General features: G+C 38.1%; 2 protein-coding genes across 8 annotated transcripts in view; one reads left to right on the top strand and one right to left on the bottom strand.

The window, feature by feature from the left end:
• Positions 1-225: 225 nt before the first annotated feature.
• On the bottom strand, positions 226-19,213 carry FRRS1 (ferric chelate reductase 1). 7 transcript variants are annotated; one of them, XM_026037982.1, is made up of 17 exons: positions 18,943-19,213; positions 15,004-15,154; positions 10,353-10,548; positions 9,990-10,126; positions 9,340-9,434; positions 8,677-8,827; positions 7,776-7,955; positions 6,711-6,809; positions 6,109-6,256; positions 5,597-5,713; positions 4,658-4,773; positions 4,307-4,393; positions 3,719-3,816; positions 3,489-3,547; positions 3,229-3,372; positions 2,077-2,138; positions 226-1,983 (listed from the first exon to the last, which is right to left on the bottom strand). In XM_026037982.1, exons 2-17 carry the CDS (start codon positions 15,046-15,048, stop codon positions 1,891-1,893), a joined length of 1,827 nt encoding a protein of 608 aa, XP_025893767.1. In that variant the 5' UTR covers positions 15,049-15,154; positions 18,943-19,213; the 3' UTR covers positions 226-1,890. The 7 variants fall into 7 exon arrangements, with proteins under 7 accessions (XP_025893767.1, XP_025893768.1, XP_025893770.1 ...); XM_026037983.1 differs by lacking the exon at positions 18,943-19,213 and adding an exon at positions 15,827-15,922; XM_026037985.1 differs by lacking the exon at positions 18,943-19,213 and adding an exon at positions 15,818-15,829.
• A 658-nt stretch (positions 19,214-19,871) lies between these two features.
• The window catches only part of AGL (amylo-alpha-1, 6-glucosidase, 4-alpha-glucanotransferase), a 29,448-nt gene continuing 22,431 nt past the window's right edge, over positions 19,872-26,888 (top strand). The window contains exons 1-5 of the mRNA XM_026037853.1: positions 19,872-19,989; positions 21,525-21,735; positions 22,490-22,656; positions 23,071-23,274; positions 26,506-26,687. Coding sequence (XP_025893638.1) covers positions 19,908-19,989; positions 21,525-21,735; positions 22,490-22,656; positions 23,071-23,274; positions 26,506-26,687 — 846 coding nt within the window. The 5' untranslated portion in view covers positions 19,872-19,907. The remainder of the gene's footprint in view (positions 19,990-21,524; positions 21,736-22,489; positions 22,657-23,070; positions 23,275-26,505; positions 26,688-26,888) is intronic.

Consider the following 26,888-nt stretch of genomic DNA (forward strand, 5'->3'; position numbering starts at 1 on the left):
AACACTCCTCCAAAATCTTGCTTTAAAAAAAAAAAAAAAAAAGAAAGAAACCACCACGAGGAAAAGAAAAGCACCCACCAACAAAACCCCATACGACCAACCACATACTTCTTGCCTTTCAGCATAGGTCTTGCCATAGCTCTTCATAGTCTCAACTTCTCTCTATATAAATGATTTTTCCAGCTCAGAGGAAAGAGGGACTATTCAATTCAGACCCACTCATGGCCTATAGCTGCCACTTACAATGGGATTAATCACAGCTCTGCACATGTTCTCACAGGCTCCTGGAGCGGCCAAAAAGAAGATAGAGAACTAGGAACATTGTCTTGGAGCTTGCTGTAGAACTGCTTCTGCAGCTAGCTGCACTATGGATTCGGGGAGGTGAAGAAAGGTGCAGAAGAAACAGCTCAATCAAACAGAGAGAATCACTACTTGATCCTCATGTGTCCATATTTTAGACCAGGTCATCAGGAAGCACAAGGATGTTGCTGAAAAGGTCCATGCCAAGCCAGTCTCCAACTCCACTACAATCCTATTCAACTCACTCAGCACCTCTTTTTTTCCAGTTTGCTCACTAGTCCCTGGCTGAAACTACAAGGTGCTACAGCTGAATCAATTAAGAAAGTACAGTTTTATTTGACTGCCACACTTTCAAGATTAACAAAAATGGCATGGAAATATGGAAGTAAACTGTTTAGGGCTGCAAGAACACCTACGTGTTCATCTTTGCCTGCAAAGTCCTGTACTGCACTGCCTATTACGGTACACCTCTGAGATTCTCTGTAAAAAGCTTCCTTAATTAAGCAAATAAGAGAACATAACCTCCTTCCATTCCCTGCACCTAGTTCATATTATTTAGATAAATCTTAGTGACTAAAAACACTCTCCCACATTCTTATAGGGACAATTAAGTCTCCAAAATGTGCCAGCTCAGAAGACTCTCATTGCGCACTGCCAAAACTTTTCCTGACGTCAAACTAACTCCTAATCTCTGTTTCACTCAACAATGCAGCCAAACTGCAAAGCTGCCAAGCTGCAACCTTACTGAGCAAACACTCTTGCTTCTGTGTAGCCATCAAGTGGCTTAAGTCCATCACACTCATTCAAAAAACTAATTCAGAAACCAGAAGTGGACAGAAAGGATAGTTTCTTTGTGTTTTTTTGCAGGGGAGTGTAGGGAGAGAGGTTGATTTTCTTCTTTAATCAGCATAACTAGTTTATACAGCACTTGCACTGCAGATATATTTGCTCTTTATGGTTTAGAAGCACTGTGGGGGAAAGAGCAGTGTTTTATGAGTGATGCAAATAGTGGCTTTAATAAAGGACTGAAGTTCCCAAATCCATCTGCTTGTATTTGTACTGCTCTCAGAGCAGAGAGAATAGTTTTTGCATCTAATTGCAAAGATACATAGCAATATTGATCTAATGCATCAATCTGAAATTGTCACAGTTTTTTTTTTAAATAAGGCACAAGCAAGTTGCCACGTCACATGCCATTAGAATGCAAGTGAAGTGAACAGATACAAATTATCTGGGATGAGTCTTTTCAATTTTCTCAATAATATTCCCAAATGTTTAGAGAATTGTAACTATTAAAACAGTGTTTTCAGCACATCTTCTCAGCTTTCTTAATTTCTTACCTAACAGTGATCACTTAAATTACTGCACTTAAAATATAGACATCATTTCTACTCAGGCAAAGACTCACACTAAAAATCACATCAGGAGACAGCTTAGGCGGGACTGCAGAATCCTTCTATAGATTTGAATGCAATTCTCCCTAACGAGCAAGAGCAAGATGCACATGCACTATTTTTCTTCTAGTGCATCTTCAGGGAGGAACAATATTTCCTTGCAAAACTCTCAAAGACTTTCCTGGATGGACTTATTTCATATTTGGTTGATTGCTACCAGGAAGGCAATGAGGAACACTATATTTCCACAGACATATATGGTTAGCACAATCTGTTTAAACAGATGACCCTGCAAAAGAAAGGGAAAAAGTCACAAAGTGACATTTTTTTAAAACAAATAATCATATAATCTCATAGTAGTATTTACAAAAGGGTGACTTGCCTCTGCTTCTGCAGATGTGAATGACTGCAATATTTGTATTCTGTCATCCTCTATCACTTCAACTGTTAGTGGAAAAAAGTACAGTTAGCTCTGCTCTTAAGAAGTCAGTATTAATATTGCACAACTCCTGATTATTTAGAATTGAAGTAATTCAATTCTAAACAGTACCTAGCCAAAAAAAAGCCATCTTAAATCAGCTTTTGAATAGCATTTGAAAGAATCTCATTTGGCCTGTCATGATCCCTATTATATTCATAGCAAAAGTGATTAATGCTTTTGATTTGACCTGAAAAACATTATCTTTTCTTTTACTAGAGCAAATAATCAAAACACTGAATTTTGAGCTGAACGAGGCATTTACCTAATCTAAAAACTTTCATTTTAAATTTTACAATTAGGACATTTCATGAAGAAATACTTTCAATTAGCAAARAATAATCATTGTTCAAATATTTCAGATCAATTCCTCTATTTCTAGGATTGCATTAGTGCAGCCCAATTTAAATTCCTATCTTTTCTAATTGTTCCTTCTCCACATGCCACCTTGCACAATCTCTTAACTAATCACTTTTCTCCAGTTCTGCACATATATCCAGATACAGGTCATTTAATATGTGGACAGTGATCTCCTCTTGACGAGGCTACAAATTTCCAATGAAATTCTGATCCTTTACTGTCAATGCTGGAGCCAGGATTTCATCTTATTTTCCCTTTTCAATTAGAGTTTCAACTGTGCTTAATTTCTTGGTCATCTCTTTGCAGCATTTCACTCATGCAACAAGTTATTCATATCAGCAATCTGTAACAACAATATGCATGTTAAATCTGCATAAATTAACCTCTGCTCTATCAAGCCAGCCAGCATCAGATAATGACAAGTAACATTTATTTGTGTTTTCCAAGAATCCACCATGCTCAATTTATCCCTATATACTGTGATAAAAAGATCACTGTTTAAAGTGGCATAAAAAAGTCTTCCTGTAAGGCTTTGGTCTTAAAATCACTTTGTACAGAAGCATTATGTTATTACTTGAGATACCCCTCTCAGCTTTCAAGGTAGAAGCCAGAAAGCACATTTTAAAATTCATTCCACTGAAGTAATATTTTGGCATTTTGCAATCCTCAGCAAACAATTTATCAGGAGATTTGTACCTTTACGTATGAGGCAGTAGCTGTGTATTTCCAGAAGAACATCAATCCCAACATGCCAAGCTACAAAACCAAACATTGTATAGGTGTCCCATGGGTCTGGGAGGTCAAGTGCTGGTAGATCCATTCCCAAGAACATAGTCACAACTAGCGAGGAAAAACAAGATTTAAAAGACTCTGGGGATATTGCTCCAGGGCTATCGACAAGTTTGTCTCCAAAAAAAAAAAAAAAAGGGGGACTTACAGCTATTACTCCTACTCACCTGCTAGTATTCTAGCTGTTGTACCAGTACTCCAGTGAAACCAGTTAAACAATTGTCTCCTATTAAAAAAGGAAAACATTTCATCCATTAGTCTGTAAAAAAAATAAAATTGTCAAATGAAGAAAAGGTACATTTAAAGTAGATAACACAAGAAAAATTTCACTAAAATGTAGTTAAATTTTGTCCCTATGATTTAATAAGCTATAATTTAATCATCTAATTCGCAGTACCTTGGTGCATGCGGAGCTGGTCTGAAACCTGCCATAAGAGGCTGAAAAAATGCCAGGGCCATCACCGTACAGCCGAGGTATGGATGAAAACCTGCTTGCTAAACAGAGGACATATTTCCTTAGTATCTCTATAAAGTATCTCTATAAAGACACAGAAAAATATCCAAAAGAATTTACAATAGAGTTTATTTAAGCTTGTGTTTGTATTTTATAATATTGCAACAGGATTGTACTTATATTAGCATTAGCTACAGGGCACAATAAGCCATCCAGCAGCTGGATGCAGTTAGTTTTCCTTGAAGATGCTGATTAGCCCACCCACGTTTTGTTCCACCTTTTCACTATATGGAGAAGTTCTACCAGTTGAAGAGCAAATAGCAATATGATTGCAGCAGTTGTTACTCTAAACTTTTCATCCTCAATCCTGCTTCTTAGGGAAGGCCTGTTTCTTAAAAATCAGCAAGTACTGGTCTCTACTCTCACCCTCCATGTTCTAATCTCACTTGAATTTATGTTAAATCCAACAATGGATCTACTACTCTTACTTCAATGAATGCAAATTCAAACGTCAGAAAAAACACTACTTACTTTGCTCCATTCTCCTCGGTATACAAAAGGCAAAACAAAAGAAATGCTTGTAAGAATSACTGTGGTCAACATAAGCATACGATGCACCTAGAAAGCGAAGTTTCTTTTTAGAAATTCTTGAGTTTTCTCAATAGAGTATTACAATACAATAGATTTGTAAAGAAAAATATCCTAATTATCTCTTTAGACTTTGTCTATACTAAAGTAACTAAATTTCTGATTCCTACTTACTTTGTTTTAAAAGACAAAGGCAAGATAATTACACACTAGGTTGATCTCCTATTTCTTGATTCTAGTAGGTTTTAATTCTGTTTACAAGAGAGCTAGAGACCTGGGGGAGATTTTGCCCACCTGAAACCACATTTCCTTTCCAAACAGGTATGAATGAGACCAGATAGGTTTGAAGAATCGTGCAACAATAACACCAATGCTAACTGTAGTAATCCAGGCAACAAACATTAGAGCACCTGCAAGCAGAAGGGGGCAAGGGGAACATGATCAAAGTAAACACACAATTCAGCTGTACATGACTACAGATCTAATCATTCTATGCTCATTGAAGTTGTATGCACTTGGTCAGAATTTACCCGTGTTAAGTTTTTATCACCTGGTTCAAATTACAACTTCATAGCATTCACCAAGTCAGACAGCAGAAATACCTATACAAGAGAGGATTAGGAAATACCTACACAGTGCGACAGAGGAGCCCTGCAAATTGCACATTTAATTCACTGCAACACCACCAACAGATAAGACAAGAGTTGAAGTCATTAGCAGCTTTACAAGTCAGAGGATGAAAAACAACATTTATGACAGGCTCTCACTGATAAAGAACAAGTGATAATTCTTTCATTGGCTTTGCTCAAAGTACAGAATCATAAGGAAAAAAAAAAGAAAAAATCCCTTCATTACCTTCCATGGCTCCAGACTATCTATTGAAGCATTTCTCATTAGAAATACAATTAAGCTACAATAACATAACCAAAACAAACAAAACCAGAGAATGGCAAACAGAAGCAAGTCCCAATTAACAAATTAGGAGGAAAGGCAAACATAAGCTGAATTTCCTAGGCAAAGAGAATCTTACAACTCTGTTCTTGAAAAGCAAAACTGATGATTAACAACTTTATTCTTACAGTCTCAGATCTTGCTAACTAACAGAATATTTAATGTATATGCCAGAAAGATCAGAGAAAATATCTATCCTGCCATAGGGAGGAAAACAACTGTCCAAATTTGACAGATGTCAAAATGTAGAACTAGAAGTAGAAAGTAAAAGTTTCTGCTTACCATGAGCCTTGATAAGTTGAGGTGAGCGGGAGCCTCCAATATCATGTGGGAGGCCTGTGATATTGTATGTTCCACTGGTGATCAGAGGCTGACGATGATGTTTGTGTATTAGTCCTCCTAAGCAGGGATACCAAGTGTTTAATTTACGGCTGATGAACATCACTGTACTTTTAAAACAAGTCTTATTTATAAATCTCCATTTAATAAATCCATCTAAGATTCTCCATTTTAGAAAGTTATGATCAGTTCTCTCAACTAGGCAAAGCTTCCTAGCATCAAGTAGGCAAACAACACATATATAATAAGCTTACTGCAACCTCCAAAAGCAAACTCTTGATTCAGACACAGGAAGTACAGATGACTTCACTCAGGCTTGAAACTAGACTTCTTAGTTCAGATGCTAATTCTCAGGTAAGCCACACTTGGCCTTAGCATGAGCAGCTCTTGTTTATTACAGAAAAAGAAATACAAAGAAGCTCAAAGAAACACAAGCATATGCAAAGCAAGTTTACCTTCACTAACTTCCCCATCTGCCAGAAAGATGTAGTAACTGGCATCCAGATTAAACCTCCCTTTTTGAGCAGTAAGATGAATATCCCTTCTGAAAGAACACTGAAAAACACCATCTGCAAGCCTCCATGACACATCTTCAAGGGCACTCTGTGAAAAAGCAGACATCAACCATTTAAAACTTCAAACAGGCAAACAGAATTCTTTATCACCTTTCCAGCCAGCATTTGGACTTCACCACATAAGGTTGGAGCAATATTTTCCTGCGCAACAACTATCCCTGCTCCATTTCCAATYTTTAACACAATATAGATTCCATGTTCAACACTAGTAAAGGGAAACTACTGCATAACCAGTAATAACATGCATAAAGTTACTCAGGAGCATAAACTTTCCACCATATGACTATTTCTTAAATGGAACTTACAGACTTCCAAAGGAAATATTTTTTAGGAAGAAAGAGTAGAGCCATTTATAGCATAAAGAATTTTGAATTCATCTTATTATTTACAGTAAGTGTTAAATAAAGGCACAAAGCAGCAACATACCACTGGCCACTTCAAATCTACAATCATGAAAGAGCTTTAGTTGTTTTCAAATGTACCTCTGAATCCAAAACAGGAGGACTTCGTTCCTTCAGGTAGGCAGTGCTTATGCTAACATGGTGGTCCTCATTAACACATAGATATGCATCATCATCACCCTGGATTTTTTTAAAAAAAATGAATATATATTTATAACCCAGTACAAATCTCTAGTGATGATCTCTAAAAGCACTTTAATCTTAATCTACACAGCAAACACAGTTCTGGTCAATGATCTAACAAAACACCTAAGAGAACACTCCTATTAAGCTATCATTTGCCACCTCTCCAACATATCTGTATTACAGAGAGAACATAAGCAGATGACACAGCTAAACTGTAATTTTCCTTCCCCTAGAGTCTCTTCAACATTATCAGAAGTTTATTTAGTCATTCTATTAATGAAATAAGAGAGAGATAGAGGTTAAAGTTATAAATAAAAACAAACCAAAATTACTTTTTAGTTAAAAAAGGTATGTGTCTTGGAGCTGTAAAGGCACAAAAAAGCAACAATTGTCACACAAGCTCACACCAGGGACATGAACATAGATAGCATTTCCTCTGCACAGCTGTTACTTTAGTTTATGCATTTGTCAACAGCATTGTCCCTTCACTTTAAAACCAATTAGAAAAAAAAAAAAGAAAAAAGGATCTCTGAAATTTTGTTTTAAAGTCTGCAGTAAATATGGAATAATTCCTATACAATGGCTTTCAGTGCAACATAGCTTCTGAAGCACAGTCCAGGCAGGGTTTTTCTGGATAGGTTTTTCTAAATTTCCTCTAATTTAGAAAGGCTCACCTAACCGCAAGCCTGTCTGCAACCTTCATGTTATGAAGGATTCTGTCAAAACATGTCCACAGCGGAATTCTACCACAACAAATAAACAAATAAATAAAAATCAGTCCTGAGCTTAAGCGATGTATAGACTTAGAAAAGACCTTTTGCACTTTCTTCCGTGCTACAGGGGAAGCTACTTTGTATGTCATCACACTATTTTGCTTTTCCACATGGATGCTTTGATGGAATACCATTCAAATTTCACAAAATCACAAAATTAACTACAGAAGGAGAATGGGACACTCACCATCCACTGGTCATGGGACAATGCAAAGGCTAAATATCCCTCACTGGGACCACTCATTTCAATGAGTACTGAACTCTTCTCTTGTCGGAAGGACAGAAAAAAACAGGAAGCACTTTCAGGATCACAGCCAGATGGGTTCCTAATGCAGAACTTTGTATTTCCACAACCTGATGCATTGAACTAGACAATTAAGCAAATAAGCAATAAATTAGATAAAAACAAACCACCACAACACACACACACACACACACACACTTTCCTCTTCCTTCCCACCCTGTCCTAGAAGAAAGTATATAAGCAAAAAAATCCCTATTTGCCTCCACATACCCATCTCTTAAGTCATTTCCACAACTATCCCAGGAGTAGCAAATGAAACAGTCATGAATTTTACACTGTAATTTAAGCTGAATTTTCACTTTAAAGAAACCATAATAAAGAGATGCAGATTAAAGTCATGCTGCGACATCAAATAATAATGCTTGATGAATCCTCTAAAACTGAATTAAAAATTTGAAATTCAGTGACATAGATGAATGCATACAAAGAAATTTCTGAGGCTGTAGTTACTAAACAAGAATAAATAGGATACATGACTACAACACTTCACATATCTATTCCAAGATATGCCTAACTTTAGCTAACGATTTAAGGGTTGATAAATTGAGACTATTCTGGTGAGAACTGACAGTGTTTAACTTGCACAAATTTGCACACTGAAGTAACAGAAAGTAGGTCTGTCTATACACTGAATTTCTGATACATAAATTATGCATCCATCGTCTTTCACTTTCTGCCACCCCAGAGACAGAGACAAAATCCTGTATTGTATCAGTGGGCTTTAATTAAATTCCATTGACTGCAAGCACTAAAGACAAAATTATTTGGCTTTATAATTACTCACTGGGTTTGTTAAGTAGGAAATTGGATGTGAAGTAGATACAGGCTCTGACGTTTTATGAAAAGGTGTTGTTGGGGATGGCGCATTAGGCTGAGAAACAATAGTACCAGGAATCTTTACCCAGAAAGTCTTGTATTTCTTCACAACTGTGGCTCTTTAAATAAACAAACAAATAAATAAATAAATAGGGTGGGGGAGAAGAAAGAGGAAGGATAGGACAAAGCTTTGTTTGTACAGCATATTTGTCTGTTTTTGTTAAAGAAAAAAAACACCAGATGCATATCTGTTAACACAGTGCAATTTTGCCATTTCAAGTAGGAAAATACCTGTAGCCTCTGTGGAAAAGTAGCTTTAAACATCCCACTATCTGAGCTTCTGGATATAACAAACTGATTTATTACTGTGGCTCATATTACAGCCTCATGAGAAAAAAGAGCTATGAACTTTACATTTGAGAATGACCAGCACAAAATGATCACCTCTAAGTTCTCTGCAAGAACGACCTACACTAATTCAATTTGAAGCAAGCAAAAGACGTCAACTCTTCATGCCAAAAGCCTAAGACACATCTCAATTTTTGACCCTTATCTGCAGCAGACATAACACTACAGGTTTGTCCTGGTTTTTTTTTTTTAATAAATTTTAAGTAATACTGAATTTACTTACAGGAACTGTACATGTTTTGGTGCATCTACAGGAGCAACCCAGTAGACTTTCACAAATTTCTTTTTTGCTTTACTTGTGTGACTGACTGCCGAGTTCTGAAATCATACATACATCAAGAATTACAGAGTGGAAACACTAATGAGATTTCAGCTGATAGTCATCAAACAGGCTGGAGGTAAATCCTGAAGAAATATTGCACTGGTACACCACACAGACCTAGTCCAACTAACATAAAGCTGACCAATTTTCCCTCAGGTAGTCATAACTTGGATGAAACTTTCCAGCAAGTGTGGAAAAGGACTGATAATCCTTCTATATCAAGTACAGGGAGTACGTCCTCCTCTTTATAATACCAGGCATAAGCCCTGAAGATATTACAGTCCTCTAACTGCAGTGAGCCATGCCTCTGTATTGCAACTCATACCAACTCCTTGGGATACTTATTGAGCTCAAAGGAGATTATTATGCCACCCTGTGCCACAAGCTCTAGGAGTCTCTGTATGTGCAGGGAGGGGGTTGGACTAGGTGATCTCTAGAGGTCCCTTCCAACCTTAACCATTCTGTGAAGATTATACAGCCTAGCTCTGCCTCTCTCTAGATGCAGTCTTCTACAAACTCCTTAGTGCCCGATTTAAGACTCTATACTGTACCTTTGTATGGCCACATGTAAGAAGTTGAGAAAGTTTCTGGTCAGCTAATATAAAAGAGCCAACTGCAGGACTATCCCAGTTTTCTGCATTTCGAGCTTGTATGAAAAATCCTTCAAAATCTGGTCCAGACAGATTAACTGAATCAAGAAGGAAAACAAAAGGAAGTATAAATACTCTCCAGAGGAGGAATGAAAGATTAAGACTGACCACTGAAACATCATTTTACAAATACTGAATGGCTGCTACAGGAATCATCTGAACAAGATCCAACTGCTTAGGTAGCTGATTAAATACACATATATCATGTACTACAACAGATAAAGAAAAGCAAATCAATCCCTTCAGTTATAATGGACATCGTACCTTCGATTTTGTCCCCTGGTTTAAATTCAGTCCCATTTGCTGTAATAACGTGCTCAGGTGATGATCGTGGAGAACTACCGTGATGGGGCATCATGCTCCCACATACTGCTCTTACTTTTCCATTTGGATAACCATACAGAGGTCCATAAAGGGAAATAAACATCCAAACAGCACAAGCAAGGCCAGGCAGCTCCATCTGAAAGAAAACAAGACACAGACAATGAAATATAATCAACCTCAACATTACAGCTCTCCACTCATCTTTAGAGGAGCTAGTCAAATTCTCACATTTATAAAACACATTCAAAATAAAAATATGCAAGAGAAGACACCAGGCCCTGCTGCAATAACTCTATGCAAGTAATATATGCTTCCAGTAATTGTCAGACCTTGTTTATACAAGGGCCTGAAATGTAGTATCTGTGAATATTCTTGCAAAGTTCTGTATAACAGATCCCTTCACAAATTTAACAAATTCCTGCTCTTCCAGAGGATTTTGGCTATATCACTTTTTAGATTTCCTTTGTACCTCTCCCTTTTTAATGGAGGAAAAAAATAGTTCTTTAAGCATTTGAATACACTAAACAAATTTTAAAACATATTTGACATATTAACGTCCACAGAACTGATGAACTATCCAGCTAACATTAAGTACACTTGCTTATTAGTCATAGCTCCAAACCATGCATCATTACAGACTCCAGTTTATTTCCACAGTTTGCATCTATTTCTTCAGATATGACATAGAATTTCCAGGGGCCGACTTATTTCCCTGAAGAGACTGAAATTGTCAAGTGTCAGAATCTCCTTGTTTAAAAATACACGATCACAACTATTTTTAAGGGAACAGGAACACAGAAAACTTGCAGAACAGCAGGCCTGAAGAGCCCAAGACAGTGATATGACTGCACAATCCTAGCATTCATCATCCAGGGCTGTTTTCAAGAAAGCTGTGGTGATTGTTTTGCTATTAAGCAGTATATAGGGCTTGTAACTACACTGTATTTATAGAACACCTTAGACAGCAACAAGAAATGTTTGCATGCCCAACAAGCTGAGAGAACAAAACATATCTTTCATTCTATCCTTAGGCACAAAAAGCAAATCATCAGCCCTAGTGGTACAGATATCAGGCAAACAGGTCTGCCTTTTGGAGAAGCCAATTCCATCCTGTACCAAGTGATAAGAAATATCAGGTTATGACGTTCCCTGAGAGCACACATGGATGTGAAGATAAGAAAAGGACAGAGTCATTTCAGACTGAATCCTGATATCTAAAGATCATTCAAAAGAGAGCAAAATATGCCATAGAGTAGCCCTACACACTCATGAATATAATTTTTCTCCAAACTTTCTACACCTTCAGTACCAGGAAGGCACGAGATTCAGAGCAATACTACATTTGTTCTTCAACATAAGACCTCCTTAAAACTTTATATTAACAAATGTAGGAAAATTTATGTGCTTTTTGGAAAATTGTATTTCATGAACTAGAAAAAAATCAGCTTCTCAGAAATATTCAACACAACATGGCATTATTTACAGTTTCTAGTTGAAGTCAATCTTTCTAGCTCCAATTCTTCTCCAAACTGTCAGAAATCTAAACAAATATAATTTTGTTCTTGCTTTCGCAGCTGCTTTAGGCTCAGAAGTAAGGTTCAGCACAATAGTGGCAGTAAAGCAGTTTGCATGAACACTGATGAGATCTTTAAAAAAAGTTGGTGCCGGAAGAGATAAAGCTGCATATCACAAGAGAGACAGGAATAAGAGAAGTGCAGTGTTCTTAAGAAGAAGAGGATGTGGTAGGGATTGCAACCAAACAAAAAAAAAAAAATGTGTTTTTTGCAGTCTCATTTGATTTGAACACTGATGAAAGGTGGTAGAGAAAAGGAGAAAGAAAGAAAAATAAATGAGGTAAACATCTGAAAGAGGTTCTGTGCTGACACTATAATTTTTACATGGTTAACTAGTCCTTTAAAGAATCTGGACTCAAGATTGATAAGCAATTATGGCTATTGTGAGGTGGTCCAGTACTTCCACAATGGATCTTCTGTTCTGCTTATAAAACCTTACATACAGACATGTGCACATAAAAGGACCAGCCACTGCTATGCAGCAATTCAATATATTGCCTTTCCAATACAAGGCAATCATCCTTTCTTTTAAAGATTATATAGATTCACTTTTCTCTATAATTCTACAGACAACAGCGTTCCTTGTTTTCAAGTAATAACAGGAATTATTGCATTCTTAGAAGTCTTGCATGCTATCCTAGAACAAAGAACCATCACAGAGAATCACAGGAGTAACTAGCACTTAAAAATCTTATGATCAGTCTAACTATGCACATGTTAACAGCATAGGACCAGTTACTGGACTGGGTGTAATGTGAATGATGCTTAACCTCCTCTTGAAGGAAAAAATGCCCTTTAAAGAATAAAATAAAAATCTTGTAACAAGAACAACTTAAGAGTTTAATTGAAGCTACCTATTCTAGAGAATTACTGTTTATTCTATCATTTTGCCTTTAAATAAAAATTAATCAGCAGATATCAGTGAATTTTTTTCTGGTTAGGACAGAATAAAGCCTAAATATGAACTGTGTTAAGCCCTTAAACCACAAAAGTACAGGCTAGATTCAAAGTGAGAATCTGAGTACTCAAAATTTGAGGTAATGTAATCTGTAGCCAATGACATTCGAATATACTCTCATTTCCTGCTGTGATTTATTACAAAATGTTGATTTGCTCGTTTATGACAGATTAAGCTCGCAAGAAGAAAAAAACACCTTTGGCCATAACATATTTACAACCCTTTGAAATAAGGCAACTCCCTGATGATGAAGGCATCCAGACTGGTTGACCCTAAAGTTCCATTTACTAAAGAGGAATAGGAATAACTGACTTTGAATCATAATGATGCACACAATATCTAATTCTTGTAGTATTTTTCCAACAGGCAACCACAAGCACTGACCCCAGCTGAGTATCCTTTAAGCTTCGTCTGGTAGGACAAAATGGAGTTTAAGAATTTTTGCACTATCCAGTGATCTGTTTTCCAAGGTTAAAACATTGCAGTGAAATGCTTCTGTGTTAACCAACACCTGGGAATACACACAGCTTCCTTGCCTCTCTCAACTCTGCCCAAGGTACCACTCCACATGGCAGCACTGCAGGGACTGCACAGCCAAGGGTACAAAAGGGTGTCCCAGAACACAGCAGTCACAACAGCCAAAAGTCCTTTCTCTGCAGCTAGATTAGGAACTACAGCGCACTACATCACTGTACGTAGAATACGCTGTAAGGCAATTATGCAAATCACTACATGTCTCACATTTATTTACAACAGGAAAGTCCCACAGTCTAGAAAAAACTTTATCTGTAATTCTGTTTCAACATTCACTTGACTGGAGGAGAGAGGGGCAAAGGTATAAAAGATATTCTTAGAGAAGAGTGAAGGAGAGATTGCTTATTTTCAGTTAGTATGAACAGAAAATAAGTAGCCCTATGACAGGGCCCGACAAGAACACTTTTGTGATAAGTTAAACACTGAGTAGTTAAGGGCCAAAGTATCTGTGGCTTAACCTCAAGAGATTTTGCTGCAAAAGCAGATAACAAAGAGCATGGGGGGGGGAGGGAAAAATAGGTAGGTTTACTCACAATAGTGGCTGCCAGCTTCTGTAAAGTGACACATGCAGTTGTACTGAATTACTTCAGACTGACTGAATATCTGGAGTGTATACAGGAGTCATCCTACTCTYCTCCCAAGGAGAAGAAAGCAAAGAAAAAGCAGCAGCTGGAAAAATGAAGGAGGCAATTCAGCTGTCTTTTAGGTGGATGCCTTTAATGCTGGCAGATTGCAGAGAGAAGCCCCTAGCAAACTTCCAAGGCCAAAAAACAATTGTAGTTTTTTTCACCAAAGAGAAAAGGGAGGAAAAGAAAGAAAAAGAGAACTAATGCCTTCAGTTGGCTAATTTAGCAGTCTAATTTGGGTGCTTACTATGTGCATTAAGAATTGACCCCAAAAGAAATGAAGAACTAAAAATCTAAGGAGGTGTTTCTCATTTTTGTACTTTTTGTCAACAAAGAAGGGAAATCCTCTATACGTACGCAGCACTGGCATGCTGATTATCTCTGTGTTGTAAGCTCCCTCCCAAAAGCATGCTGAAAAAGAAGGCACAAACCAAAGCTGTAAACCTTCCAGGCCAACTCGAAAAAGGCTTCTACACTCCCTGCATGTATCAACACAAAAGAAAATAAAAACAAACAAGAAAAAAAACACATAATATCCACACAAAAATATGGAATTTCTTCACTGAACTAATCTCTTTTCAGCTGTTTACTAGAACTTCATTAGCTGCAGAAACCTACTTTCAAAGTGGGAGGGGAGAGGAAAGGCAAGATAAACATACTGCCAACTCAAAAGTGCATAAGCTATCATGGCCAGAACTTCTCTTCTGAGCACCATCAAACAAGATGTCAAATGGGAAAGGAAAATGAGCTGTCTGAAGCAGGATAAGCCATATGGACAAATGGTATTTTTGCACATGATACTGCACTATGTCCCTCAGGATTCTTACAAAAAGCACTGTTAAACACTAGAAGTAGGTTTAGTCTAAAGTTTGCTCTAGTGAGTGGGCTTTAGTACTTACCTTACAACTATTCCTTCTCTTACAGTGAAAGAGTAAAGTTGTCATTCTTTTTCTACTTGTAGTAGGGCAACCTATATAACATTGCTACTTCTATTTGACTTGCATCTAACAGCATTAACCTTCATCGCACCCAGGATCAGAGGAAGTTCTTCTGAAACAAGAAACAGCACAAACACACAATAAACAAACAAACAAACTAGGGTAAAAAAAGAAGAATAACACATTTGAGAGATCTCAATTTTAAAGTTACTTCCCAAGGTAAGCCCATAACCCCCTACAGTTCATCTAAAGTGAATCAAACTGCAGTGAAGCTCTAGCCCTACTGCATCTTGTGCTTTGGCTGGCAAGTTCTACAAACTTCACAGCAGTTTCATGTTAAGTCATTATCTTTAACTATCTTCTGGTGCAGTTAAGCAGAAAACACACACACACACTTTTGGTACCTTCTTTCCCAAAGTACAAGTTGGTACACACCTTTACAGCACAATTTTACAGCTTATTATGTATTTACTCCATACCAAACAGGAACTTAATTTTAGAATGGAAATAAATAATATTAAAAAGGCCTAAGGCCTACAGAAAACTCATTTTCTAGGGTTTTCTTCACATATTTCGCTAAGAATGACCAGGAGTCAAAGATTTTGCCCTCTTCACCTCCTTGCTTTGACTATTTAACTATCTTGCAGGCARCTGCTCTGCATATAATCAGTTAAGAGACAGCCTTGCAGATTTTTATCTATACAATGAAGTCTCYGGCAAATAAAGTTACAGATAGGCTTAAAAATGACATAGTTTTACTTATCCCAACAAGTACAGGACCAACACATTATCAACCACCGCAGACACCTCCTATACACATTAACTAAGAAGTACGGTAAGAAAGCAATATTCCCGGAACATGAAGAAGCAAACAGGTGCTGGAGGAGCCCGGCGTGCTCTGCAGGGAGCGGTGCTTTTTAACACCTCAAACSCAAGAAGGCGGGCACACGTGCAAGCTCTCCCAGGAGCGTTTCAGAAGCGCTGGGGTGAAAGACCCGCCAGTTTCACAACGCGCTCAGCGCCTCACCCCGCCTCCAACCGCTCCAGSGCTGCCTCCGGTGCCTGCCGGGCGCGGGCGCGCGCCGGGAGCCGACCGACCGGCCGCGGCACCGCCCCCCTCCCCGCCCCGCGCGGGGCGGCCCGGGGCGCGGGGAGCCGCTCGGCAGCCCGCCCCCCGGCGGCGGCAGCAGCGCCCGCTCCGGGCGCCGCGGCTCGCCGGGCCGCAGCCCGCGGCGGAGCCCGGCTCCTCCGCAGCCCCCAAGCGCTGCACGCGCTCCTGCTCCCCTGCCTCGGCGGCTGCRCTCTCGCCAGCCTCGCTGCTGATGTACCTGAGGTTCGCGAGCTTGTAGAACCGGGGGCTCTTATCAGCAAAGCAAACATGTACTGTCTGCAACTGCAGCTGCTTGCACAGGCTTCTGCAGGCCTTATTTTCCTTCACTTTAGTGTCCTCACTAAGTAGCACAAAAATTGAACTATTAACTAAAAATGCAACAGCACAGCATACAGCTCACATACATCAGCCCTGCATATTTGCAGCAGAGGTAACTGARTTGTCATTCTTTCAAGTTGTTTTGACCATGGATAACTTGTATCTGATAAGTTATTATTAATACTTYATGTTTTGGCATATTGGCATGCATTTAATAATTGCCATAATCTGATTTCAGGCTTTGTCTACATGCAGAAATAATTACCTACAAGTATGGTGACTAAGTGGAAATAGAGGCCTGAATTCCTACCTTCGGAAAATAATTTTCTGTGGGAGAAGTTGTTATTTTATTATCTTTTCTCTAAAAATGCATTAGCAGCGTTAATGATCAGAACTAGAAGAGCTTTTAAACTACTGTGAATTTTGTGCAGTGAGCAAATACTGCTGCTAATCTTACGTATGGAGTGATGCTCTTTTCTATCTTCCTACACTATTTGTCTGAGCACTTAGTCTTGGCCCATTACATGCTGGAGACAGGCCTTTCCATAAAGATAACTGTCCTCACATCTAAATTTATTGATTTTCCTCTTGTGTAACCCCATATATATTCTTCATGAGTACATTTCTTTGGTCTTTATGCCTCTCTACTGATCAACCCTTTCTACTGTTATTAGTTTTTCTTTTGTTTTATGCAGCAAAACACACTATATGTTTTTATGTACAAAAAAAATCACACTGGAAAATGTTTTTATACAAGCAGTATTTGTTATACATAAAAGGAAAATGAACCAATTTCACTTCTTTTAGTCAATAACCGTAGTTAGCCACATGATGGCATTAGCCACTAAGCAAAATAAAACATTTTCTCTTGTGATGACTACACAGAAACCTACARAGAGCAACTGGCTTGCACAGAGATAAGATAATCCAAACAACTGAGCTACAGCAACTCCCAGTTCCTGCTAGTTCACAGATGCCACTGCCTAACTATGAACAAGTTACTTCTGAGTAGTAATGCTGAGTTGCATTCATAGCTAGCCAAAAGGTCTGACATTAAGATAAACCATTAAGCAGGGGCAATGATTCAACTGAAAACTTTGAGATGGTTGCATTTCTTGCTAGAAAATTTGTATTTGTCAGTCTGAAGTTTAGCTTTCCAGCACGCTAGAGCAAGCTACTCATATCATCTTCCCATCTGATGCTCTTGTTTACCTTGTGCACTGTTGTAAAACGGAAAAACTGGTAGAAAGGAGGATTGGGACTGAAAATTATCTGAGATGAAAATTAAATGTTTATTAAATGATTATTAAGATAAAAATTAAATGTCCACATTGGGAAACTTCAGTAGCAGCATTGAAACTGCCTTGAGTAATAACCCTTTTCGTTTTCTTTGCTTTTGACCATGTATCCAGCTGGTACTTTAGAGCAGCTACTTATGAAAAGGTCTTATTTACATTACATTTACATTATTTGCTCTTCTTTTCAAAGAACTGTTGACTCCAAGTATAGTCTGTGAGATTTCTAAATCCCTCCCTGTTCACAGTATGCAATAGCCAGCCTGGAGGAAGAGGCAATTGTGCAAGGTTTGCTGGCAAGGAAATTACAAAGTCACTTCTAGACACTGAAGGCTGGTGAAAACCATAGCAAAGAGATGGCCCAGCTGCCTGTCAATTTTGCATGTCTAATTTGTTCCTACTACTATTCTACCCGTTGGTATTTCATACATTTCCCATGCCTATGTTTTATGTTCTCTTCTAGCACACCTGCAATTCAGAAAAAGCAGTTAACATTATTGATAGAGTGGTGCTTCTGGTACCTGCAAGTCTGTCCTGTGCACAAAAACTTGCCCGGTAGAAAATTAAGTAAACTAAGAAGGATGTGAAAGCAAGGAGAATCCCTCAGGGCCCCAAGGAAACATCCATTTAAAATAATCCAGTTTCACAAAATCACAAAAAGATTAAGGTTGGAAGGAACCTTTGAGTATCTCCAAAGAAGGAGACTCCACAACCTTCTCGGGCTACCTGTTCTTAGGCTCTCTTACACTTATGGTCACAAAGTTTTCTTCAAATTCAGACGGAATTTCCTGCACTTCAGTTTGTGGTTATTGCTGCTTGTGGTATTGTTGACCACCACTGAAGACAGCTTAGTCTCATCCTCTTGAGGATGTAGCCTTAAAGTATTTATACACACTGGTAAGATAGATCAATATCAACAAATACTAACAGATAACAACTACAGTTTGAAGGGAGGGAAGAAGTGTTTCTATATAGCTCAGTACCTTAAGACTATGTTGAGTGAACATATTACASTAAATGACACAATTATAAGTATATGCATGTGGTGACTGAGAGCCCTATTCAGCTTGTTTTGCAGACAGTTAACATACCATGTTTTAAAAAAATAAAGACAAGCAGTTTAACACACCAACTGTAAGCTTTATATGTAGCTCTAGGCAATAAAAATAGACTGACCTTCTGGAGCCACAAGGCTGACCTTTTCAGTGAACTGCAGTTAAGGATTTCAGTGGTGAGAGACCCCAGCAACCCTTACAGATGTTGTGTTCTTACAGCAAGGACAGGCCACAAAGGCTGTCAGGGGACAGCATTTCAGCTAAAGACATTCTTCAAATAAACAGCATTTCTTTTCCCCCATCTCCTTAACTGTTTTACATCTGGCCAAAGAAATGCCCTCAGAGTCGGTACTTTAGCCCACATGCTACATATAGCACACAACCTCTAGCTGACATCACTATTTTTTTTCCCTTTCCTTAGAGGGAAATTACCAAGGCAAGGCAAAGGGAGGCAAAGCGAGTCAGGCTGCGGCCCGAAGGGTCCAGCGCGGCCCCAAGGGAAGAGAAAGCCGCCTGAGCGGACCCACAGTCGGCACACATGGACCCCAGGCAGCCCTGAGAGGCGCCTCTTCCCGCCCAACCGCCTTTTAAGAGCGCGCAGCGCCTCACGCCCTCAGGCGGGGAAGCAGGTGCGGGASGTCACGTGCGGAAAGGGGCTGGGCGCGCACGCGCACTCGCCGAGGCACCGCCCTCAAATAGCGGCCCCTGCGGGCGCTGCCTTCGGCCTCACGCGRCTCTCGCGGGAGCTGCGTGGGCGCCGCCTGCGCGCGCGGTGGAGCCTGCAACGGCCGCTCCGCGAGAGGGAGGGCGGAGGGCGGGCAAGGGGGCGGGCAGGAGGCTCGGCGCCGCCGCCGCTCAGCGCTGCAGCCGGCAGCCTCCGCCCGCCGCCGCTCAGTCACCGCCGCGGCCGCCTCGCTGAGCAGCCGCTCCCGAGCGCGACGCGAAGCTGCTGCCCGAGGCGCCCGCCGCGGCTCCCGCCAGCGCCTGCCCCGTGCCCGCGCCGCGGGCAGCCGCAGCTGACGCGGGGCAGCTTGTGCTGCCCGGCCCCGGCAGCGCCGCCCGGAGCCCCCCCGGCCCGCGGCCGCCATGCCGAGCACGAAGCAGACGCGGCTGCTGCACCTCGACGAGATGGAGAGGCTGGACAAGACCCTCTTCAGGCTGGAGCAAGGTGGGCGCCGCGGGCACAGGGATTTACTGCCAGACTGCCGTAGTATCAGAGTAATGCTTTAGTTCCCCGTTTATGTAAATAAAAACTTTTCAAATGCAATGTTTTCCCAAGTTTTTCTGTAATCTAAAGAAGTAACGCTAGTGTTTAAATTGCGGTGTGGAACCTAACCTCTGTTATTGACTTTGAGCTGTTGAGTAAGTTTTCCTGGAGAGAGACACACAAAAATGCAGGGATTTCAGATGTCAAAGTGTCTTTGCTGGTAGCCGTGTCGGAGACACTGCGTGAAACCTGAGTACCACGTTCCTGCCGTCAGTATAACTGCTACAGGAAATAAGATATCAGTGGCATATATCCCTGTGCTCTAATTTTAGAARTCTCAGTAGCAAAATGTCAAGATATTGCTGTAGAGAATTGTGCTTGCCTTCCAAAAGTGTTTTTTTGTATAAATTTTAGCAGTCAAGTGAGCTTCACTTTTACCTGAAAGACATTCAGATAGTAATAACACTACTGCTTTATATGACTTCTTTGGTGCAGTGACTATTATGTTAACAAGAAAAACTATGAGCTTGTTGATACTTAAATATTTAAATATGCCCAGGCAGCTGAACTCTGATATTAGATCTGCTGTGATTCTACCTCTTAAGCAACTTAACCCCTTTCCAGCTTAAGAAAGTGGAACTTGTTGAATTATTTTAGAAATAATTCTTTCAATTATTTGTGTTTAYGAGTGCACCAACTTCTTTCATTCAGAATTCCCATTTGTAGGCTGTGCCGGTAGGCAATTGCATGACTGACATATAACTTAGTAAAAGTTTTTATGCAAACACGTAAACATCTACCTGTTCCAGTTATCTGGAAATAYGCTGTAGTAATTCAGCACTTGCTTGATGAAGACCTTTATACATGCAGGTGGAAACGTTTTGCAAGACCTGTTGATTGTTCTTAATTCTTCATTTCAGCTGAAATATCTCCGATACAATTTTAGTCCTAATATTTTAATTGTATTCTCTCTATCCTGATTATMTTAAACCTAAATACTTTCCAATGCGTACATGAGTTGCAGGACTTGCACAGGCTCTGCAGAGCTCAGTGATTTAAAGGAAAATATAACAATTTATTTAAATACTGTTGATACTTGCAAATAAACATGATTTTACAGYTAAAATGTATACATTTTAAACCTGAGATTTACCATTTAAAAAAAAGTGTGTATCTGCATATGATTGTGTGTGGTTTGGTGACCGTAATCTGCTGTTTTTTGATTTTAAGACTTTATATGGAAAAGGGAAACAAAATGGAAAGAGGATAAATAGTTCCATATCAATAAAGGAAAAGGCCTGTGTATAAACCGTCAAATGTGCACAGGAAAAAGATAGCAAAACAGGGAAAKATGATACAGAAATATGCCATCCTGCAGATGTTTCTGAAAGTTATATTGGTGCCTTATTTTCTTAACATAATATCAAATTATGAACTATTTCTGCAGAATAGAAATATCTAATCCTCCTGATGTCTTTAATTTCTTTTTTTTTCAGGTTTTGAACTGCAGTTTCGACTGGGCCCAACTCTTCAAGGCAAGCATGTTACTGTGTACACTAACTATCCAGCTTCTGGAGAAGTATTCGATCGGCGCAAGTTCAGGACATTATCATGGCACAATCCTACAGGAAAAGAAGATGACTCTGACAAATATTGCAAACTGGATCTCCAGATTTCTGGGTCCTATCAGTATTATTTCAGTCTTGGGTAAGGGAAAATTTATACATCTTGACAAATGTAGTATGCTCCCTATTTTTGCATCCATTTTAATCCTGAAGAAATACTGTTAAGAATAAAAGCACATTTTTTCTATGTATTTTAAATGCAAAAGTGAGACCTATCTAAATCTGATGAAATACAAAGTTGTGGTGGTTGTCTAATGTTGGAACCATTTTCATTAAATTTCAAAGTAATTGCTATTCTAAATATCTGAATAGTTAGTTTTTACTCTCTCCATTGGCCAGGCGAGGTGTTGGGGGACTTTCTTTGAGATAGATGTTCTTCACAATACTTTTATTTCAATAGAGGAAGAGAACAGCCATGTCTGTAATGGCTATAATCTAATGTGAGCTTCTAAAAGATAGAGCTGAGAATTTAATTCCCTTAGGCTAAAGAGCCCAGGTCTCTTTTTTTAACCGTATAGTTCTCCAGTGCGCAGTCACGTTTTCTTTGCAGCCATATTCTAAAAGCAGGAATGAGTATCCTGTCTCCAAGACAATACCAAAGGCATCTCACTTAGGAGAGAGCTTAAGGTTCTGTACTTTAATTATTCCTTCAACTACTGGTGCAAGTCCAGTGCAGAGATGGTACTTGAGATGCATGTTGCTGCAGTATTTCCTGTTCTATTTAGTACGCTGCTGAATAGCCTTCAGTATTTTAAAATAGGTGCATTTGTCAGCTTCTATTTCTGAAAAGGACTGGTATTTCCTATATCCATGTCAGTTTCATTATTTTTTCCTAGAAATGAGAAAAGCGGTGGAGGTTACATAGTTGTGGATCCTATTTTACGTGTTGGAGCTGATAATCATGTGCTACCTTTGGATTGTGTCACACTCCAGACATTCCTTGCTAAGTGTTTGGGGCCGTTTCATGAATGGGAAGAAAGGCTTAAAGTTGCGAAAGAAACAGGTAATACCAATATACATAATAAGAGTTAAAAGATTTAAAAAAAAAAAAAAGCATGGAGGACCTTCAGCATAAACAGTTCACTTATTCTTTAGTTTGAAGATAAATATGTAAGTATTTTCCACCAGATTCAACAAATTTCATAGTTTAAGTTAGTGGAACAATTAAAATAGATGCTTAAATGCAAGAATTTGGAACTTGTATGAGAAATCACTGATTTTATTGACTTCGTTTTGAATGGATATAATAGCTTGTAGAATGGGGAGTGTGATTAAGACAAGTATTATGCAGCATGTTGGTGGGAAAACAGAGTAATTTACATGTTACTTCAGACTTTAGCTTTTAATACTTTTTATGACTGTAATTTATTATGCTTTTGGCAATGAACTTTTACGGAGTTTTTTTCTTGTTACTTAGGTTACAATATGATTCATTTTACACCACTTCAGAAACTTGGACTGTCTAGATCATGTTATTCATTGGCGGATCAATTAGAAGTAAACTCCGAATTTTCAAGCCATAATAAAAAGTGCACTTGGAGCGATATAGGGGCTCTTGTGGAAAAAATGAAAAATGAATGGAATATGCTTTGCATCACAGATGTAGTCTACAATCATACTGGTAAGATTTCCACATGTGTTAACCAGATTAGTCTGGTAATGATATTCCACTCATTCCTTAATATTGATCCACTTTTACGTCTGTTAGAGACATATCTACTAAGAGTGCAAGAAAAGAATTCTGTATTGTTAAAGAGTGATTAGAGGTCTTCACAGAGGGCATTCACAAGCTTATACTTGACTGTTTTTCTAAGTATTGTGTTACAAATATATATTGTAGATTAAACTGTTTAACTATTCTTGTAGCTATCTAATTAGTCTGATAGAGAAAAGCATGGTCATGAATAACAAAATAGAATGTGGCAAAACTTCTTTCTGTTATTCTTTTTTAAATGACATCCTTTTTGGCAAAAGCTAAGAATATTTTTTCATTTGTTCTTTTTGCAACTTTTTGTAAGAGACAAATCATAAGCATTTTGGATAGCACTATTTTACTAGTCATAAATCAAACTATTCATGATATGTTTAAGACTAAGAAAGCTACATTGAAGGTCAGGAGATTTTGAGAAGATGGTGAACCAGTGTACCTATTTTTTTCCTTTTATTTTAATGGATTATTACGCTGTTTACTAGTTCTCTGAAGGTGTCACAGTTGTTTGAGGATACTGAGTGCAAAGAGAGGGAATGTTGGGGTATCTGCATAGTATTGGAAATAACTTCAGCGGATATCTGACCTGAGTGAAACTCACATAAGAGAAATTTATTATCTCTTTAATAAAGAGTTCATTTTGTKGTGAGACTGTAGTGGTAAATAAATAGTAGAGTTATGTATCTATTGAACATATTGTATTGCCAGCTAAAAAAGATAGTTTAGAAAAGTTGCATGCAGCTAGTTTAAAAAAATAAAATGAGAACAAATTCAAAAAAAAACCAACAGGTGGGCATTTGGCACGTCTGTATTGTGCTGAGAATAGCTGCTCTTCTCTAGGCGTATAGTCTCCTGCTGCTCTCAAAAAGCATCTTTGTCATTAGGAGCAGCTTTCTAGATGGAGTTCTGCCTGCATGTTTAAATAGAGCTTGCTAAGTATTATATAAACTCAGTCAGAGTTCCAGAGCATTTTGTGTTTCTGAGCATCTTAATTTAAGTTCTATTTCAGGTAAATAAATCTTGCAGTGAATAAAATCATGAGAAGTTAGAATTTATATTTAGTTATAGCAAGGAAATAATAAAAAGAATAGGGACAGGAGACTGATTAAGCAAAGGAGAAAAAAAGATGAATAAGGAGGTTTTGTGGTTTTATCTTTTGTTTTTGTTTGTTATATTTTCCTGTAAATAGGCCAGTGTTTTAAAAGATTATTTCTTCTAGCTATTTATAGCTCAAGTATGGTGGTAGGGAGTTTTTTTGTTTAGTTTTCCTTCAGTATGCTGTAATGAAGGTATAAATGAAGAATTCTCCTCCTACTGTAAAGTCAGAGAAGTCAGTGTGAATATTCGGTGTTTAAGCAATGTGCTTGATTCTTGCATTAGAAAGAAGCAGAGAGTGCTTGGACTCTCTTGTAGAGAAGGCTGGAATTGTGTTTTGATGTTAATGTCTTTGTTAGTCTCTAAAATAGAGAAGAAAAGTCAACAGCTATGTCCTGAATTTAAAAATAATGGTAAATGTATGTGCATAGTAAATATAGGTACATGTTGAGCATTGTTATGAGGAGATATAGGTCATAGCTGARCTTGAAAGCCCTACCTGTAACTGGGTAGATTTGCCCTCTTTTTGAGCTGATACTTCTTTCAAAGTATCCAAACAAAATCATATTTTCATCAGCATTTACTTTTCGGTAATAGAAAGGAAAATACAAAGTACCCTTTTTTTCCATGAATTTTCAGTGACAAACTTAAATCATAGTTTCTGTGTCTTTAAGAAGAGTGTCTCCTTAAGGTAATTTATTATCTTGGATTAAAATGAGGAATTTTATTTTTAGAATTGTATTTACTGATGGAGTAAAGTTTTTCTCTTTTTTTTGGAGAAGAATCCTGCCCCAGTAGTGCATATATTAAAACAAAAGAGATCTGCTTGGCCAAAAACAGGCTTTAACAGCCTCCACTTTAACTTGCAAATCAGTAAGATGCAGATGGCAGAATTCCATGTTTATAAGGTCAAACCATTTGTGGAAATTGAGATCTTCATGCCATGCCCTTAATGGTCTTGAGATGTAATATAGGAGGGTGTTTAGAAGAGCTATTCAAACAGGAGGCTGAGAGAGTACACTTTTCTTTCCCTTTGACATTTTTGTTTGAACTTCTCTGAGCAAAACAAAGTTGTTTTTCAGTTCTTAATTGTTCTGCAGTTGTGGACATGTTAATGACTGCCTTAACTCACTGAATGCTTTCTGTGAGTTTGACCCTATTTTTTTCTGTTCTAAAAAAAAGAAAAATGAGGCAGGTTTTATTTAAAAAAAGAAAAAAGTGTCAAAAGTGAAATTTGAGTAGTATTCTTTTGTCTACTGCATATCCTCTTTAACATTTTGTTTTTTAAATTCAATTTGAAAGAGTTTAGGGAGAGTATTTTCTGTTAAACTGCATGTTTAGGACAGTTTCATAAACTGAATTTTATTTCAAAAATTAAAATATTCTGTTTTGTATGTATTTACCTGTGTTGCTGTCTACCACTGTAATAGATTACATCCATTTGCAAGTGAAGGCTCTTTAACTTATTTGAATTAATCCCATCATAGTCTATTTTGGGGGGGGGGGGGCGTGTTTTTTAATCTGCTGTTTGGTACTATAGGAGAAGTTTAGAAAATGGAGATATCGTAGCAGTGTCTGATTTGAAAGTGTTTGTGTGCACCCATCTCCRTGGGTGAGATGCATTTAAGTACATTTTTCGTTAGTTTTGTGTTTGACATSTTAAGGGTATGAATATAAAATAACTTACCTTAAATCTTGATATGGAATGTACAGTTGTTCTTGAACGCATCCAGTGATTTTACAAGCATTTCTTGATATATTTCCTGCAACAAAAACATAATTTTTCTCCGTATATTAAAATTGGTGGTGCTATTTTTTTACATAACTAACAAGAAGTTTCTCTGCAGTATGCATGACTGAATGTTGTGGAAAAAATGCTATTAACAATGAACACTTTTGTATAGACAAGATTCTTCTGTTAGCTGAAATAAATGGAAAACTTAATTAAATGTGAATGAAGTATACATTACCATAAGTTCTTGGTATTAAGATATTTTCATACACAACTAARTATTCAGGCTATATATTTTCTCCCCTTTTTAAAATAAGCTGCTAACAGTGAATGGCTCAGGATGCATCCAGAATGTGGCTACAACCTTGTAAATTCTCCTCACCTGAAGCCAGCCTGGGTCTTAGATAGAGCTCTCTGGCACTTGAGTTGTATGGTGGCTGGAGGAAAGTGTATTGACAAAGGAGTCCCTCCTTTAATTGAAAATGATCATCACCTGAATGTAAGTAAATAAGAAATAAATATATATTAATGAACTGGAAACATTGTTTAAGGACTGTGATGATTTGCAAAACATGGTACATAATTTGCAGTATATGCTATTTAGTAGAAAAATTTTTATCCTAAACATTTCTTTTGTTAAAAAATGAGCCCTTAGTGTTTTTGATCATACCAGTTAATCATCAAAATTTTTTACTTACTT

The sequence above is a fragment of the Nothoprocta perdicaria genome, unplaced genomic scaffold (assembly GCF_003342845.1).
Source record: "Nothoprocta perdicaria isolate Ctin4 unplaced genomic scaffold, notPer1 scaffold_20, whole genome shotgun sequence".
NCBI lineage: Eukaryota > Metazoa > Chordata > Aves > Tinamiformes > Tinamidae > Nothoprocta > Nothoprocta perdicaria.